The 18,232-nt window shown below is 44.9% G+C and overlaps 1 protein-coding gene across 2 annotated transcripts in view; it reads left to right on the top strand.

The window, feature by feature from the left end:
- BEND7 (BEN domain containing 7) overlaps positions 1 to 15,510 on the top strand; it is a 153,446-nt gene extending 137,936 nt beyond the window's left edge. For both annotated transcript variants that reach the window (XM_014584957.2, XM_027769045.1), the window contains exon 8: positions 14,955 to 15,510. In XM_014584957.2, the coding sequence (XP_014440443.1) occupies positions 14,955 to 15,016 (62 nt within the window). In that variant the 3' untranslated portion in view covers positions 15,017 to 15,510. The remainder of the gene's footprint in view (positions 1 to 14,954) is intronic.
- The last annotated feature ends 2,722 nt before the right edge of the window (positions 15,511 to 18,232 follow it).

Raw genomic sequence — 18,232 nt, 5'->3', positions numbered from 1 at the left:
GATTGCATTATTGGAAGAGAGCTGCCAAGGAGATTCACTTGACCTACTTCAAACAATGATCTGTTGTATGAAGCTGCTGAGAATAAGGAGTCTCTTTGTTACTGTGTCAGGGCCTTACTGATCCAACTCATATTGAGCTCATATGTGCCTGGGATTTTCAATGTCCCACAGAAGTCCTGTGAGAGTCTCTAGGGTACTTCACATATGGAAAAACTATCAGAGCTTCTTGCTAACTGGATTGTTTCAGATTCTAAATTTGTGTGAGGACATATTTCTGAGTATAATTCCTTTGCCTTTTTCTTTGTCGGAGTCTCCCTCTCATTCTCATTTGGTTGTGGCATGTCTGTTCCACACAGAAATAAATCAAGGACATCATCAGAAAGCACACAGCGCACACACTTTACATCCTCATTGAAACAAGACCTGAAAGAGAAGGGAATGTGATTATAGTTTTATTCCCCCTCAGGGACCATTCTGAATTTTAGTATCCAAATATTTACTTATTATTACAGTAAAACTTGAATAAACCATCAGGGACTGAGTTGTTCTAAACAAGTGTTTCACATAACTAGAATTTATACATTTAGGCATCAAAATGCTTTTGTTTTAAATGTTTTGAAGAAAACATTAAGTATACAAATATTCAATATAAAACACAATAAGTGAAATACGATGATATATTTTACCATTTCTTGGGGATTCAGGATTAACCTAAATTCCTTGAATGTGCCATGATCCCTTCTGGTGCTTATGCCAACGCCTCTGCCTGGAACCGTCCCTTTATTTCCTTGACTCATTAAATCATTCTTATTCTTTGGATGTCATCTCCAAAGACCAGTTCCCTTAGGCATAACTGTAAAAATGTACTAAAACGTGTCATTGAACTGTTCACTGAAAATAAGTAAATATTGTGGTATGTAAATTCTATCTCCATAAAGCTGCTAAAAACAAAACCACACTGTTGAGCCAGCCGGTGGTGTAGTGGTTGTGGTGGCTGAATCTCACATGGCTGGCTGCACAATTAGAGTTCCAGACCTGACAGCTTGGAAAATACACCAGGTACATATGCATGCATGCCAAAAATCCGAATAGGAGAATGGAGGAGAAGGGATTGTGGTATAGCCCTCCCCCTGGGGAGTGCTTTCTCGCTTTCCCTCTCTCTCTCCACTGAACACATGTGACCTATAACAAATTTATTTTGAAGAATTATTTTACTAAAAAAAAAGAATTATTTTATTTAACTTACTTACTTACCTACTTTATTTATTTATTTATTTAGATTTAACCAGAGAGGGACAGAGTAAGAGAGAGGGAAAGTGAGAAAGCAAGCCACGAGATCCAGGACTCAAACCGCAGTTGACCCCATGGGAGTCCAATGCTCTTAACCACCACACCTCCTGCTGGTCCCTAACGATTTTTTTAAATTAATTTAAAAAGAAAAAACATTGTCAAGGCAGCGAGGCATAATTCTCCCACCCCTTCTTAAATGTGGGCTGCACATAGTGACTCCCTTTCAAAGTCTAGGAAAAGAGGGAGAGGAAGTACTTTCATAGTAGAGGAACCTAATTAGCCAAGTGATCAACTTGAACATGAATTGTGGTAAGTCATGTTGACAGTACGTGCCCTCGATATGCTGTGATGGCAACGGTGATGGCAAAGGTACTTCCCCTCTAGGAGGTGCTCTTCCTTCTAAACATCCTAAGTCCAATCTAATCATGAGAAAAATGTCAACACAGGTGCATCCTGTGATCAAGGTGGGGAAGCATACGTCCCTACTCTGTAAGTGTAAACTGTTCATAATGATTTCCCTCCAAGAACTACATATGGAAAGGAGGGAGAGGAGTGGATATACAGGGAGGAGCCTGACAAACACAGCCCAAGCAAATGATCATGGTCAACGTCCACAGTGATACGTCACGGTATTAGTATGTACCCTTGATATGTTGAGATTCACCTCTGTGATCTTTTTCACAAGATTGAAAAACATACCAAGCACATGTGTGTGTGTGCCCAAAATCCTGAAAGAAGGGAGAGATGGAGGAGAAGATATCATTTCATGACTATGCCCCCATGAAAGAGACTTTCTTATTTTCTCTCTCTCTCTCTCTCTCTTCCTCTCCCCCTCCCTCCCTCCCTCCCTCTCACCTTCTCTCACTCTGGTGAGTGCATGTGCCCTTTGGCAAATTCAGTTTTTTTCCTTGCTTCTTAAATCAGATCAAATTTCTTTGCTTTATGTTCATACAACAATCTAGACTATTAACTAAATTAATTAATTGTTAGTGCAATGTCAGGATCTGATTTGTTTTGTTTATTGATTTATTTCTTCCATGAGAAAGAGACAGAGACAGAGACAGGGAGAGACATGCACCCTCAGCCAGTTTTCATGGGCATATGCATGCCCAGCAAGCTCAGAGAGGTCCTAGGACATGAACCCAGAGCCTTTCCCATGTGGGTCCAGTTATGCCACCTCTGCACCACCACTTTGCCTCTAGGGTCTGGTTCCTAACAGGGACTTAGTGATGAACCTAGAGTAAGTGCAATGTCATGAAGTACAAGTTCCATGACAACAAAGTTCTGTCTGTTATGTTCTCTATGGTATCTTCATCCCCTAGTGGTGTCTGGCACATGGAGAACACTCAATAAAGACAAACTGCTCCCCAAATTGAGCCAAGGAATCCTTTTTTCAGTGGATTGAGTCTGGAACAAAGACAATTTAGGTCAATCAACTTAATTAATTTATTAATTTATTAATTTTTAAATTTTTTTGTGGGGAGAGGTTTTTGCTATCTGGTGTGTGCACTCACCAGAAAGACAGAGAGAGACAGACAGAAAGAGAGAAATCACCCCCCAGGGGGATGACCATACTGTAATCTCTTCTTCTCCATTCTCCTCTCAGGACCTTGGGCACGCACGCACATGCGCCCAGTGTGTTTAAGCCACCGGGTCTAGGACTTGAACCGCAGTTGACTACATGGGAATCCAGCGACATAGCCATTACGCCAACTGCTGTTCTCACAATCAGCTTAATTTTTTTCAACAAAGCATATAGAGGTATCGATGGCAATTACTTTTTACCAGGTTAACTGAGAGGCACAGGGGATAGGAAGAGAGGAGAATGACGCCAACATTCAGAGTGAAAAAAAAGACAAGAAACAGAGCCAGAGGCCCTCTGATCCCAACCAGGGCAGTCCTCTCTGGTCCCAGTTAATACCTGGGCCCCCTGATGACTTGGGAGTCTCCCCTGATCTCTGTAGTCCAAAAAGCACTGGCATTGGATCCTGCTACTTAGGTTCAGCTTCAGAGCTTATCTGTGTCTTGTTTCACTAGTCTGTGTTTCTGCTACGAAAGACACTGGATTAAATTAATATAGGGAAATATCAACTGTGATATGGTGCATGCAGGAACTAGGACAATGGGGAATGCAAATGGGGACTGGAAAAGGGACATTGAGGACATAAAAGGAAAAGAAGGGAATCAGAGAGAAATGAGACAAGCATAACAAGCGCACCAAAACAGTAAGATTCAGGTTTCAGCAAATACAAATAGAACCCTTACCATGTTCCACTTGGGGTGTTAGGAAATGACTGTTCTCAAGGAACTTGCATGAGGGGGCATATCTGGGGGCAGAAAATATACAAATGAATAATTCAGAGGATAATCCCTTAATTAAAATAGTAATTTTAAAAAGGAACAGAGTCTGGTAGTGTTGTAGAGCGATTTAAGATAGAGTAAACCAGGCCAGCCAAATGGCATGGTGATTAAGGCAGCTGGATCCTGCATGACCAACTGTGCGGTTGGAGTCCTGGACCCAGTAGCTTGAAAAACACATTGGGCATGTGTGTGTGCATGCCTAAAATCTTGAGAGGAGAATGGAGAGAAAGGGTTGTAATGTGGCCAATCCCTACCCCATCCTCCGCCCCAGGGGGGTGATTTCTCACTTTCCCTCTTTCTTTGCCTCTCTCTAGCAAGCAAACTTAGAAAAAAAAAAAAAAGAGTAAACTGGTCCAGCTGGTGGTTCAGTGGTTACGGTCCCAGGATCCCACACGGCCAACCAGTTTGAGTCCCAGACTCAGACTTGAGAAACACGCCAGCCATGTGTCAGAGAAACGCAAGGGAAGGGATTGCGGGAACCAGCAGTTAGCATAATGGCTATGTCGCTGAACTCCCACGTAGTCGACCGCGGTTCGCATCCCAGACCCGGTGGCTTAAAACTCATGCCGGGCGCATGTGCGTGCATGCCCAAGATCCCGAGAGGAGAATGGAGGAGAAGGGATTGCGGCGTGACCATCCCCCCTGGGGGGTGATTTCTCACTTTCTGTCTCTAATGTCTCTCTCTGTCTGTCTGGTGAGCACACGCGCCTTATAGCAAAAAAAAACTCTCCAAAAAAAAAAAAGAGAGAGAGAAGGGATTGCAGGGGGACCATCCCTCATGAAGGGTTCTCTCTCACTTTCCCTCTCTTTCTCCAATGAGCACGATGCCCTCTAGCAAAATTTTTAAAATAGTAAAAGAGAGTAAACTGAGAGAGAATGAAGGAATGGCTACTTGACATGGTCAGGGTTGGTCAGGAAACGCCTCTTTAAGAAAGTGGTATTTCGGGACCAGCAGTTGGCATAATGGCTATGTCACTGGACTCCCATGTAATGGACTGTGGTTTGAGTCCTGGATCTGGTGGCTTAAACTCACGCTGGGCGCGTGTGTGTGGGTACCCAAGATCCCGAGAGGAGAATGGAGGAGAAGGGATTGGGGCATGGCCCCCCCCCCCCCAGAGGGTGATTTTTCACTTTCTGTCTCTCTCTGTCTTTCTGGCGAGCGCATGTGCCCGATAGCAAAATCTCTCCAAAAAAAAAGAAAAGAAAGAAAAGAAAGTGGCATATAACATGGTATCTGAAGGACAAGAAAGTGCTGAGCATGAGAAGGTGGCTGGGTGGGTTGTGGAGGTGACACTCTAGCCAAAGGAAGAACCGGCACCCTCAGGCCCCAAAGCTACAATGGAGATTTGTTCCCTAGGGAGGATACGGGAATATCCAGAGACATTATTTTTTTAGGTTTGCTATGGGGTGTGTGTGCTCACTGGAAAGAGACAGAGAAAAAGTGGGAAAGCACCCTCCAGGAGGATGGCCGTGCTGCCATCCCTTCTCCTCCATTCTCCTCTCAGGATTTTGGGCTCACACTCATAAGCACCTGGCTGGGTCTGGAACTTGTACCTCTCAGTCAGCCATGTGGGATCCAGCTGCGTTAACACCACCCGCTGGTCCTCTGAAGACACTTCGTCACAACATGGTGGTAGGGGGCACGGCTACAGGCATGTAATGGTTGGAGGCCAGAGTTGCTGCTGAGTATCCTACAATGCACCAAACTCTGTGTGAAGAATTGTCCAAAATGTCTACAGTTCTGAGACCGAGAAAGCATGCCCTGAGGGTACCACAGGCGCGGCATCGCTGGGTGTGGAGAGCAGGATCCTGTCCCAGAGCAGAGTGGAAGAGAGAAGCGCTGGGTGGTGAGGCCAGGGAAGCCAGCAGAGGCTGGGTGGTGTGCAATCTCTCCCACCATGCAAGGAGCGTGCGTCTCATTGTCCTAAATGTGGTGAGAAGTCAACCAATGTTTTAAAAGTAAGCAGGAGAGGCCACAGGAGGCATGGTGTTGAACGGCTGGATTCCTACATAGCCAACCATGGTTCGAGTCCCAGATACGTCAACTTGCTTTCTCATTCCCCACCCCCGTCCCTTTCTGGTAAGCATATGTTCTCTATAACAAGTTGAAAATAATAATAATAATAAATTAAATACTTTTTAAAAGTGAGCAGGAAACATGCATACTTTATTTTAGAGACAATTGCCCTGGCTCTTGTATAAAATGAGGGCAGGAGGGGTCACATGTGAATGAACAAGATCAATGGGCATGTTTATGTTAGAGGGAGAGGGTGGCAACTTTGGCGGAGGTCATGGCAGTGGAGGTTAAGTGAGGGGGAGAGTTGCCGTGTAGTGCAGAGGGAGCGCTCGCAGGTCCCGCTGATGGCATGCACATGAAGGATAAGGGGAAGAGCACTCAAGGGTTAACTGAAGGCAGACCCAGCGTCACAGCTATGGGGCCAGTTCAATAGCTGTTCCCAGTGGGGCTGGCAGTGACCTCAGTGCAGGACTCTCAGCCACCCTGGATCTGGGAGCAAGTCCTAATGCAGGGGTTGCTGTCCTCTGGGATGGCCTGTTCATATGGGTTGGGGCTACAGAGTTTGGGAAGGAGGACTGACTTCTCTTTTCCCGGCTAGAGCTCCAAATCCTCACTCTGCACTGAGCCTTGTAAATTATGTAGCCAGCCTGAGGGAAGGTTTCCGGCTTGAGCAACTAGGGGCTCAGTGCCCTTTACCAAAATGGAGCGCTGTGGGAGTGAGGGTTAGGTCCTGTGAGGAGGTGCAGTTTGGAGGATGTCTGTGAGACGAGTAATTGACAAGATCAGGAAGGCAATGGTGTAAGTCCTTTTGCAACTCAGAAGAGGTATGAAGTTGTAGGTTTAACGTGTCAGCCTATGAACAGTGTTTAAAACCATGAGAGGGATGGCTTGGCCGCTGTAAGAATAGAATGACCATTCTTCAAAAAAGTAAACATAGAATTATATGATCCAGCAATTCCACTACTGGATACAGACCCAAAAGAATTGAAAGCAGAGACTTGAACAAATATTTGCACACCTGTGTTTTTAGCATCATTATTCGCAATAGCCAAAGGCTGGGAAAAAAACAAACTATCCATTGGTTAAAGAATGGATAAACTGAGGCTGGCAAGTGGCGTGGTGGTTGGGGGTGCTGGACTCCCACATGGCTGACAGTGGTTCAAGCTCTAGACTTGGTGGCTTGCTCTCTCTCTCTCTCTCTCTCTCTCTCTCTCTGTCCCTCTCTGGTCAAATTTAAATAAGTAAATAAAGTTTGGATAAACAAAGTGTGGTATAGACCTGCAATGAAATATAATTTAGCCATAAAAGGAAAAATCATTCAGCCTAGGAGGAATGCTGGACTGCAGTGCTGGAGGTCATGGGCCAACCACAAGTTTGGATCCCCAGCCTGGGTCATCTGAAACACCCTGAGCATGAGTGTGTACCCCAGATCCTGTGGAGTTAGAAGGCCAGGGGAAGGAGATCATGGCATGACCAGACCCTATCACAGGGGTTTCTTTTTTTTTTTTTTAACAGGTTTTTGCCTTAGGGTGCACTCACTCTCCAGACAGAGAGACACAGAAACAGTGAGAGGGAAAGTAAGAAATCACCCTCCAGGGGGGGAAGGCCATACACAATCCCTTCTTCTCAGAAATCACCCTCCAGGGGGGGATGGCCATACACAATCCCTTCTTCTTCACTCTCTTACTGGGATCTTGGGCACACACACACATATGCACCCAGCATGAGTTTAAAGCCACCGGGTCCAGGACTTGAACCACAACCAGCCATGTGGGAATCTAGCAACATAACCGCTACACCATCTGCTGGCCCCGAGGGAGCTTCTTTCTCCTTCTTGTTCCCTCCCTCTCTCTTTCTCTCTCTTGTGTGCAAGCACATGCTCTCTATCATGAGTAAAATAAATTTAGAAAAGAAAAAAGAGGCCAGCTGGTGGCATGATGGTTAAGGTGGCTAGATCCCACGTGGTTCAAGTTCTGGACCCAGTGGCTTGAGAAACACACCAGGCACATGTGTGTGCCTGCCCAAAATCTCAAGAGGAGAATGGAGGAGAAGAAATTACAATGTGGCCATCCCTCCCCCACCCCCAGCTGGTAACTTCTCACTTTCCCTCTCTCTCTCACTCACTCTCTCTGTCTCTCTCCAGCAAGAGCACACACCCTATAGGAAAACTAAAAGAAAGGGGGAAAAAAAGAAAGGAAGAAAATTCTGACATATCTACAGCATAGATGGGCAATAAGGACATTACGCTGGGCCAGCAGGTGGCATGGTGGTTAAGGCGCTGAACACCCACATGGTAGATCGTGATTCGAGTCTTGAATCTGGTGGCTTACTTTCCTCTCTTTCTCTCTAGTCAAGTTGAGTAGTAATAATAATAATAAAATTCACTAAAATAATTCCTACGAGATGAAAGATGAAAAAATAAAGATTAAAAAATGACATTATGTTGGGACCAGCAGTTAGTGTAATGGCTATGTCACTGGACTCCCATGTAGTCGACCGCAGTTCGAATCCCGGACCTGGCGGCTTAAACTCAACGCCAGGTGCGTGTGCATGCGTGCCCAGGATCCCGAGAGGAGAATGGAGGAGAAGGAATTGCGGCAGAAGGAGGGTGGTTTGGCAGAGGCGTGGCCATCCCCTCTGGGGGGTGATTTCTTGCTTTTTGTCTCTCTGTCTCTGTCTGGCGAGCGCACGCGCCCTATAGCAAAAACCTCTCAAAAAAAAATAAATAAATGCATGTTTTACAATAAAAACGAATTTTCTTAAAATGTATTTTATTTATTTATTTATGGAGAAATTTTTGCTGTAAGGCACGTACACTCACCAGAGAGACAGAGAGAGTGAAAAATGACTCCCCCCCAAGGGGGATGGCCAAACCGCAATCCCTTCTCCTCTATTTTCCTCTTGGGATTTTGGGCACACATGCACACACGCCCAGTATAAATTTCAAGCCACCAGATCTGGGACTCGAACTGTAGTTGGCCACATAGGAGTTCAGGAATCGACCCCCAGACAACCGTAATGCACATCAGCAGATGACCTTTCATAGACTCCAGATGAAAGCTCAGTGGCTCTGTCCACTGTGGAAGAAAAGGTGGCACGGTCGCTGTCCTTCCTCGGTCGTCTTCCATGAGCTGGACTACCAGACCTGCAAACTCACTGATAGTTGTTACGTCACCTCCCCTGAAGGCAACAATGTGAAACCATCCATCTGATTTTCTTTCTAAATTTCGTTCTTTCTTCATGAGACAGAGAGACAGAGAGAGTGAGCGCCCACAATAGGATGATACCACAGTCCACTAACAGCCTGCAGTCCGCCAGGATCACGGGCCCAGGTGTGCCGGCCTACTCCAGGTCTTCAGACTCGAGCTGGGAACCTTCTCAAATGGGACTGCATTGCCGAGCATTACATTTCAATGCTGCACCACAGTCTGCTCCCCGCGCCCACCTGTCTGATTTATCATCTACTTGGATCTGAACCAAGACAGATAAACCATTGGTCTGTAATACCCAAGAAGGTCTTCAGCCCTCAGGCCATCTTCAGGTACTCTTACTCTCATAACTCAAGACTCTTCCATACTCTGACTGCCGAAAACTCCCCTATCAAACCCTCCCATCCTTCTGATAAATTTCAACCACTAGACACAGGCTCACCTGGAAACCAATTATTATGTTTGCCTTTATCATTATAAGATCATTACCACAGGGGAAGGGCTCCATGCCCAGTGACTTGGCAAAGGGTCTGTATGCCCTTTCCTCTTTTGGTTCAGCTGTTCTCAGCTCTCTTGTGCTCCTGGAGCCAGAGTTGCAGATGCTGCCACACCCTCCTGTTGTTTTGCTTGTAACATACCATAACTTCACTCAACACATTCTGTCTCTACTCACTAACCCTGGAATTCCTGTCCTCCAACACATTTCTCTTCAGCACCATCCAATAAGATCACTAAAGATTTTTGGTAAAGGTAAAACTGGTTTGTCTTTGCTAGGAGTGTCCATTAGAAGGTAAGTGAGCAAGGAAGAGAAATCTATGCTTGATTTTAAAATTATTAATATCTGGGGGCCAGCAGGTGGTGTAGTGGTTGAGGGCGCTGGACTCTCACATGGCCAACTATGGTTCGAGTCCCAGTCCTGGTGGCTTGCTTTCTCACTTTCTCTCTCTCTGTCTCTCTCTGGTCAGACAATAATAATAATAAATAAAATTAAATAAATAATTCTTTAAAAGTTATGAATATCTGACCTATATTAATCATTGGTGGAAATGCATGTGGGAACAGCAAGTTTTAAACCCTTTTAATCACCTTGACCTTATAAACAAATGAACTTAAGAATACCTTGTTGGGGTACCAGCCTATGGCATAATGTTTACATTGCTGGACTCCCACATGGTTGACCACGGTTTGAGTCCCAGACCTGACAGCTTGAAATTCATGCTGGGCACATGTGCATGTATGCCCTAAGTCCCTAGAGGAGTATGGAAGAAAAGGGATGCAGTGTGGCCATCCTGAAATCACCCCTGGGTGGTGTCATTTCTCACGTTCTGTCTCTCTGGCAAGCACACATGCCCTATAGCAAAAATATCTCTAACAAAGAAGAAGAAGAAGAGGAAGAAGAGGAAGAAGAAGAGCTTGTTTAGGAGCTAGCAGGTGGGACAGTAGTTAAGGCATTGGATTGCCACATGGTCGACCACAGTTTGAGTCCCAAATCCAGAGGCTTGAAAATCATGCTGGGTACATGTGCATACAATGCTCAAAATCCCAAGAAGAGAATGGAGGAGAAGGCACTATGATTTGGCCTCCCCTCAAGGGGTGATTTCTCACTTTCCCTCTCTTTGTATCTTTCCAGTGAGTGAACATACCCTATGGAAAAAAATACTTTAAAAAAAAAAAAAAGGAAAGGAAAGAAAAGCTTGTTTGTAAGTAGAAGCATATGGCTATGATTAAGTGGATTAATAACTAGTTGAACAACTTTACCAAGAGATACCGGTTAGGAGCGTATCAATCCAAAATGAGAGCTCTACTGCCTAATCAATCTTCTGTTCTACCCTGTGTGCACCTCTCCAATTCGTGAACAAATAGAAAAGTCAGAATCTGAAGTGCTATATCTGAACTATTACAGAATTTTTTCAGTGAGAATTATGGTTCTCATACAAATATAAAATGAACATGTGTCTAAGATTTTATGTAACTCATTAATTAATGATAGAAGCAGTAGTAAAACATGACAACTGATTGAAAAGAGAATCCCAAGAACAGATACAAATACAAATAATCCAGAAGGCTGAAATACATCTGTCAATGGATGTAAGACTGGTGGCCTCTTTCACCAGGTGGAAATCAGTTGCATCCCCCCAGACCAAATCCATTTGAATCTTTGTGGACAAGAAATATTTGCATAACCCCGTGTTTTCTGTCATTTGCAGTTATATAACAGTCCAGAACAGTTTCAAAAACATGGAAAGACACATACAGGTCTCTGTAAAATCAGACATCCCCGAAGAATCCGTTAGATAACACCCAGCAGTTCCTTGGCCAGAAACTCAATGCTCTTTTTGCCCATTTAATGATCTTTTCCTGACATAAGAAGAAATGTCATAATAATAAGGTAGTCTGAATCTTTTTGCCGAGATCAAGTGCAAGCAGAGATCGGAGAAAGTTGTAGCTTAGCGTCAGTGTGTGTAGGAATGGCTCAGTACAATGAGGTTGCCAAAAATCTTAGTTGCTCTTTTGTTTCTGTTTTTCCAATTTAGGCATTGTCTGTAGCATCAGAGAGGGAAGGAGCTGCTCTGTCAGCTGTGATCGACAACTGGGTCCTGCGCACCACATTTTATGAGGGCTAGAGAGCATCGGCAGGGAAGGGAATTCACGTGATACGCAGCCGTAGGGAGTGGTGGGAGAAACCAGAAACGTTCTCTCTAAAGAGAGAGGTCACATAAGAATGGGATAACTGTCTTCAAATATTGATAGGAAAGGGCCAGCAGGTGGTGTGGAGGTTAAGACAGCTGGATCCCACATGGCTGACTCTGTGGTTTGAGTCCTGGAGCCAGTGGCTTGAAAAAATCACACTGGATGCACATGCACGCATGCCCAGAATCCCGAGAAGAGAATGGAGGAGAAGGAATTATGGCATGGCCATCCCCCATGGTTTCTCACTTTCTCTTTCTCTGTGTGTATGTGCGTGTGTCTCTCTCTCCAGCAAACACACATGCCCTATAGAAAAATCTAAAAAAAAACAGGCTGGCAGGGGGCGTGGTGGTTAAGGACGCTGGACTCCCACGTGGCCAACCACAGTTCGAGTCCTGGACCTGGTGGCTTGCTTTCATTTTCCTCCTCTCTCTGTCTCTCTCTGGTCAAATTAAAAATAAATACATAAATAAATAAATAAATAAGGTTAAATAAAATAATTCTTAAAAAAAAAAAAAAAGAAAGAATGAGAAATCTAAAGAGCTACAAACAAAAAGCTCATAGGACATATGTGGAAGAAGGCTTAAGGAAAAATTTCCTAAATAATGGGCCAAACTTAATGTGGCTGACAACATCAGTCAACATTTATTCAGTTCACTCTGAGTCAAACCCTGAGCTAAGCATGTACAAGTATCATCGCATGTAATCCTCAGGACAATGAGAAACTAGGGTTTGAGCCTGAATGTAGCAGTTAGAGATATGAAACTGTGGGTGGAACCAAAGGTCTTTAAGTCCCCTCTGAGTGCTGAGACCAGGGTTCTGTGTCACTCACCTTCAATGGACTCCTATTGGCTACTATATTAAATACAGAGTTCTCAGCCTGCCAACAGAGGCTCTTCATATCAAGGCCCAAAGCAATCTCTCTAGGTTTGTCACCTAAATACTCCAACACTACCACTACCCTCTCTGCCAAGCATACCAAATCCAGCCACAGAAGATACTCAGTGAACTCCCAATCCACTCGGTCAAGTCTCTGGAAATCTCCGTCGTTCTCCTGATGCTTTCCCATCTCCAGTGCTACCTCATCCACAAAGCTGTTGTAGTACGCCTTTCCCTCCTCTCCCACCGTCTCAGTAGCACTTTATATTCCTTCTGTCACTTGCTGGTATGATAGTGCGTGCTTTATCTGTTCTACTAGGTTGTAAACTCTGTGAGAGAAGGGCTGTTTAATGGATTTCTTGAATAGCTAGAGAAGGAAGATGGGACTAGATGGGAACAAGCGAGTTTGAGGAACATTTCAAGGCAACAGGAATCATCTAAGAGGCAATGTTTGAAATGCCTTTATCACTTATATGTCTCTGAAAGTTATTTTGTGTTGTTTTTTTTCTCACCTCTTAAGGGTATAAGCTGATACCAGCAGGTGGCATAATGCTTATGTTGTTGGACTCCCACCCAGTCGATCGCGGTTTGAGTCCTGGACCCAGTAGCTTCAAACTCATGCCGGGCACATGTGCTTTTGTGCCCATGATTCTCCAAGAAGAGAATGGAGGAGAAGGGATTGAGGTGTGGCTATCCACCCAGGGGGTGATTTCTCACTTTCTGTCTGTCTGTCTATGTCCCTCCCATGAGTGTAGGCACCCTATAGCAAAAATCTCTCCTAAAGAGAGGTTACGTCCCATCAATCCTTGCATGTCACCCTCCCTTCTCTCTTCCTCAGCACTCTGTGAGGGTAGCGGTCATCTCCTACCCAGCATCATGGCTGTCCTCTGACCCCCTGTGAAGCCCAGGATTGTCAAAAAGGGAACCAAGAAGTTCATCAGGTAACATTCACACCAATATGTCAAAATTAAGTGCAACTGGCAGAAACCTAGACGTATTGACAACAGAGGAGATCCAAGGGCCAGATCTTGATGCCCAACATTGGTTATGGGAGCAACAGGAAAATAAAGCACATGCTGCCCGGTGGCTTCCAGAAGTTCTGGTCCACAACGTCAAGGAGCTGGAACTGCTGCTGATGTGCAATAAGTCTTACTGTGCTGAGATTGCCAACGAAATCTCCTCCAAGAATTGCAAGGCCATCATGGAACATGCAGCCTAGCTGGCCATCAGAATCATCCATCCCAACACCAGGCTGCACGGTGAAGAAAACAAGTAGACTACTTGCGTGCACATTTTATTTCTAAATAAAACCACAACCCCTCCCCCCACAAAAATCTCTAAGTGAGGAGAACTAAGCACTTTGTTTTCTGAAGACAGCTAGTCTACGTGGAGTGAGGACATCTCCATTATATAAGGGCATAACTGGGACTTCATTCTTTTAGTACCTAGCCCAAAACAGGTGGTCAAGAAGAGTTTGTTAAATGACTTTACTTATTGCCGGACTTGATAGGGACTTGATAGGTCAAGATGCTAGAAGGCCTTGAATACCAGGAAAACGGGAATGCTCATGGATTCTTAACCAGGAAAGTAACTTTCCTACCTGACTCACCCAGTTGTCCTGTATGCATTTTGTGGTTGTTATCATGACTTTATATTTCTTTTATTGTATATATATTTTTTAATGAGCTCAACAGTTTTCTTATTTCTGACCTTTCATTTACTTACATCTTGCTCTGTTTGCTCCTAAAACACTACCACAAGCATTTGATAGTTTTGTGTGTCCTCTGCTTTTTGTCACTTCCCATTTAGGCCTGGAACACCTTTCTTCTGCTGCTCTAGATTTTCAGATTTCCTTGGTCAACTGCCCCACTCCCCTCCCCAAATCCATTAGCACCTTTTTCATATCTCTTAACATATCTTGAAGATTTTCACTTTTTCCTTGAGTGGTTATCCAACAATCCTGTTTCAGCTGTCATTTACTTTGGTTTGGGCTTCCCTGGTTTCCATTATTACTTGCTTGTTTCTCATTAAAGGCTGCATAAAAAGCTAAGATGCATGCTTGTGATCGTAGCTACTTGGGAGCCTGAGGCAGGGATGGGTGTGGGGGTCTGAAGAGAGCCTAGGCAACATAGCAAGACCCTGTCTCCAAAAAAATAAATAAATCATTTTTAAAAAGCTAACATGGGAGCCAGCAAGTAGTCTAGTGGTTGGGGCACTGGATCCCACATGACCAACTCTGCGGTTCAAGTCCTGGACCCAGTGACTTGAAAAACATGCCATGCGCATGTATGCCCAGAACCCTGGGAAGAGAATAAAAGAGAAGAGACTATGGTGTAGCCATCCTTCCTGGATGAAAGATGATTTCTCACTTTCCCTCTCTCTCTGGCTAACACGCACACCCTATGGCAAAAAAATCTTTTAAATAAATAAATAAATAAACTAACCTAACCCTGAAAGCAGAAAACAATCAGAAATCTTTTGGTTAAGATGGTCACATGCACTTTTCACAGCTCTCTTCCAGAACCACTGGGGAAAGCAGCAACATCTGCCCGCCATGGGATGGGGATCTTAGGGCTCCAGCCCTCTTGCTTTGTGGAGGTAACAGGACGATGCTGCGAGCCGCCACTTCACCGACTGATGAGATTATCCACAAGAGCTTCACCTAGATGATCTCCACCTGCAAAACAACCCCATTCCATGGATTACTGCCTCTAGCCCACTGGTAGGAATATCGCAGTGTAGAAAAATAGAAGTTGCCCCAACATCACAGAACTGGCAAGTGGCAGAACCAGGATTCAAACCCCAGCCTCTCAGACTCAACACGTACACCCTTCCCCATACTACAAAGCATCCCCCATTGTGTTCACTGAAGTTGAAAGATGACTTTAGTGTGGCTCTCTTACCCAAAGTTTAAAAAGCAAAGCTAAATCACTCTGTGTTTTTAAAAATTGATGTTTGAACATACTGACACAATGCAACTAACCCTCTGGTAAACGTGTGGCCTTTACAGACATTCCTCATCAAAACCACCCTCCTTCTGGTTTATATTGTGGTTATATAGATCCCAACACCTATATAAAAAAAAAAATGTTGATTGAACAAATGTTGCTTTAAGAGTACAGTTACTGTATTTCCTATAGTCTCCTTCTCGTCTTTTTCCAGGTTCTCTCCCCATTTCTGTTTATAAAGTTTTCTTTCCAAAATTGCCAAGATTGTAATGAATCCATTCACTTCCACTCCTTCTCTCTCTCTCTTTTAGAGAGATGTTTGCTATAGGGCACATGTACTTGCCACAGAGACAGAGAGACAGAAAGTGAGAAATCACTCCCCAGGGGAGACGGCCCCACACTGCAATCCCTTCTCCTCCATTCTTTTCTTGGGATTTTGGGCACTTATGCACACGCGCCTGTTGTGAGTTTGAAGCTGCCAGGTCTGGGACTCGAACCATGGTCAACTATGTGATAGTCCCGTGGCGTAACCATTATGCCATCTGCTGGACCCTATCTCTCTAAAGAGCTTTACCAGCACAGTCTTTCACCCTTAGACCCTGGATAAACCTAAGCTTGGTCACAGACTAGAAAACGCAGCTCTCTCCCTTAGACACTGTCAATCCCACAGCATCTCCAAAAACTGCTAAACTGAAGGGTAGTGGTTATGTCTGTCCCCTGCAGTGACTTTAAGTCTAGAACATAAATCCTTTCTTTCAACGAATCCAGAAATTTAGCAGAAGATTCAAAGAATATGAGAGGGTATGCCTCCCTGTCCCAATCACCGGGGTTTCCTCCACCACTGTCACCAGCTTCTTGTAACTCAGAGTCTCTTGGTGGCATTTGCAATTCAAACAAGAAAGGTCTGAGCCAGCAAGTGGCATGGTGGTTAAGGCATTGGATCCCACACGGCCAACCCGGCTGTCCAAGCTCTGGACCTGGCAGTCTGAGAAACACACTGGACACCTGCATGTGCATGCCTGGAATCCTGAGAGGAGAATGGAGGAGAAGGGATTATAGTGTGTCCATCCCCTCTGAGGAGTGATTTCTCACTTTCCCTCTCTCCCTCTCTGTGTGTGTCTCTCCAGTGAGCACACGTACCTTATGGCAAAAAATCTTAAAAAAAAAAAAAAGAGAGAGAGAGAGAGAGAAAGAAAGAAAAAGAAAGAAAAAAAGGAAAGGTGTATATAAATGGTTTATTTTTCCCTGTGATTTTTTTTTCAGTTTTTGCTAGAAGGCACGTGTGCTCACCAGAGAGAGACAAAGAGACACAGAAAGAGAGAGAGGGAGGAAGAAAGCCTTCCCCTAATGGAGTCTAGTCACACCATCTCTTCTCCTCATTTCCCCTTCTTGTTGGGATTTGGGGCACACAAACACCTGACATGTTTTTCAGGCTGCCAGGGCTTAAAAACAGAATTCCAACTATGTGGGTGGCCATGCGGAATCTGGCTACCTTAATCATTAGTCCAGGCGATCAGCCCTTCCCTGTGAGTTTAAGGGTTTGGTTTTGTTTTGTTTGCTATGGGGTGGGAGCACTAGCTGGAGAGAGACAGAGAGAGAGAGAAAGTGAGACTGCACCCTCCAGGGGTTATGGCCACATCGCAATCAGGATTTGGGGCACACATGCACACATGCCCAGTGCATTTTTCTTTCTTTCTTTTTTTCTTTTTTTGGAGAGATTTTTGCTATAGGGTGTGTGCGCTCACTAGAAAGAGAGAGACAGAAAGTGAGAAATCACCCCCCAAGGGGCATGGCCACACTGTAATCCCTTCTTCTCCATTCATCCCTCAGTATGTTGGGCACGCACACACACACGCCCAATGTGAGTTTAAGCCACCAGGTCTGGGACTCGAACTGCAGTCAACTACATGGGAGTTCAGCAATATAGCCTTTACACCAATTGCTGGTCCCCCCCAGTATATTTTTCAAGTTGCAGGGTCCAGGACTCAAACCATACAGTCAGTCCTATGGAATCCAACCGCCTTAACCACCATGCCACCAGCTGACCCAACTTTAAGCTTCTTAAGATTCACTCATTCAGTTCAGCAAACAAGAATTCCTACTCCACCTCAGTCCCCACTTAGTGGTGCTTTCTTCTGGAAGATTTTTCTGCTCCTCCCCAGCCAGCTACTTATCCTGTTCTCCATCACACTTACCAAGCAGGGCAGTAATCACTTTTCTATCTAGTCCTTACCTCAAGGCCAGAGACAAGAACCGTGCCTGGTACACAGAATGCAATTCAGGAAGCCTTTGTTGAATTAATGTACTTCCTGAAAGCCGACGTAAATTCCAACTGACGCACCAAATCCTGTAAATCAGGAGTGCCCAACCTGCAGGTTGTGGGTGGGTGCTGACCTGTGGCCTGTTGGCTCCTTCCCTCTCCCCAGCCCCTGGTCATGCAGCAGGGAGGGCAAGTGAGTGAGGCTTCATCTCTGTTTGCAGCTTCTCCCCATGGTCCCCCTGGACTCCACCTCCCATCAGATCAGCTTCTCATGGGAGCATGAATCCAATTGCCACGTGGTCATTTCATTGTATATTGCAATGTGGTAGTGGTAGAAATGGGGTGTATGGTGGCTGTATGCGTGGGTCATTCAGAACTAAACCTTCCCCCACAATCTGTGGGGGAATTGTCTCCCATGAGGTCAGTCCCTGGCGTTAGGCAGGTTGGAGACGACTGACGTAAATGTACATCTCTGCCCTAAACTTCTTGGCAGCTTCACATAGCTTACAATAACGGGGGTAGGGCCCCAAAAAAGAAAGAATCACTTCTGCTCATTCTCCTCTTAATCAAACGATCGGCA

This window comes from Tupaia chinensis, unplaced genomic scaffold (genome assembly GCF_000334495.1).
Source record: "Tupaia chinensis unplaced genomic scaffold, TupChi_1.0 Scaffold148242_1, whole genome shotgun sequence".
NCBI lineage: Eukaryota > Metazoa > Chordata > Mammalia > Scandentia > Tupaiidae > Tupaia > Tupaia belangeri.
Note: the sequence above shows the minus strand (reverse complement) of the source record. Positions and strands in the feature narration are given on the sequence as shown.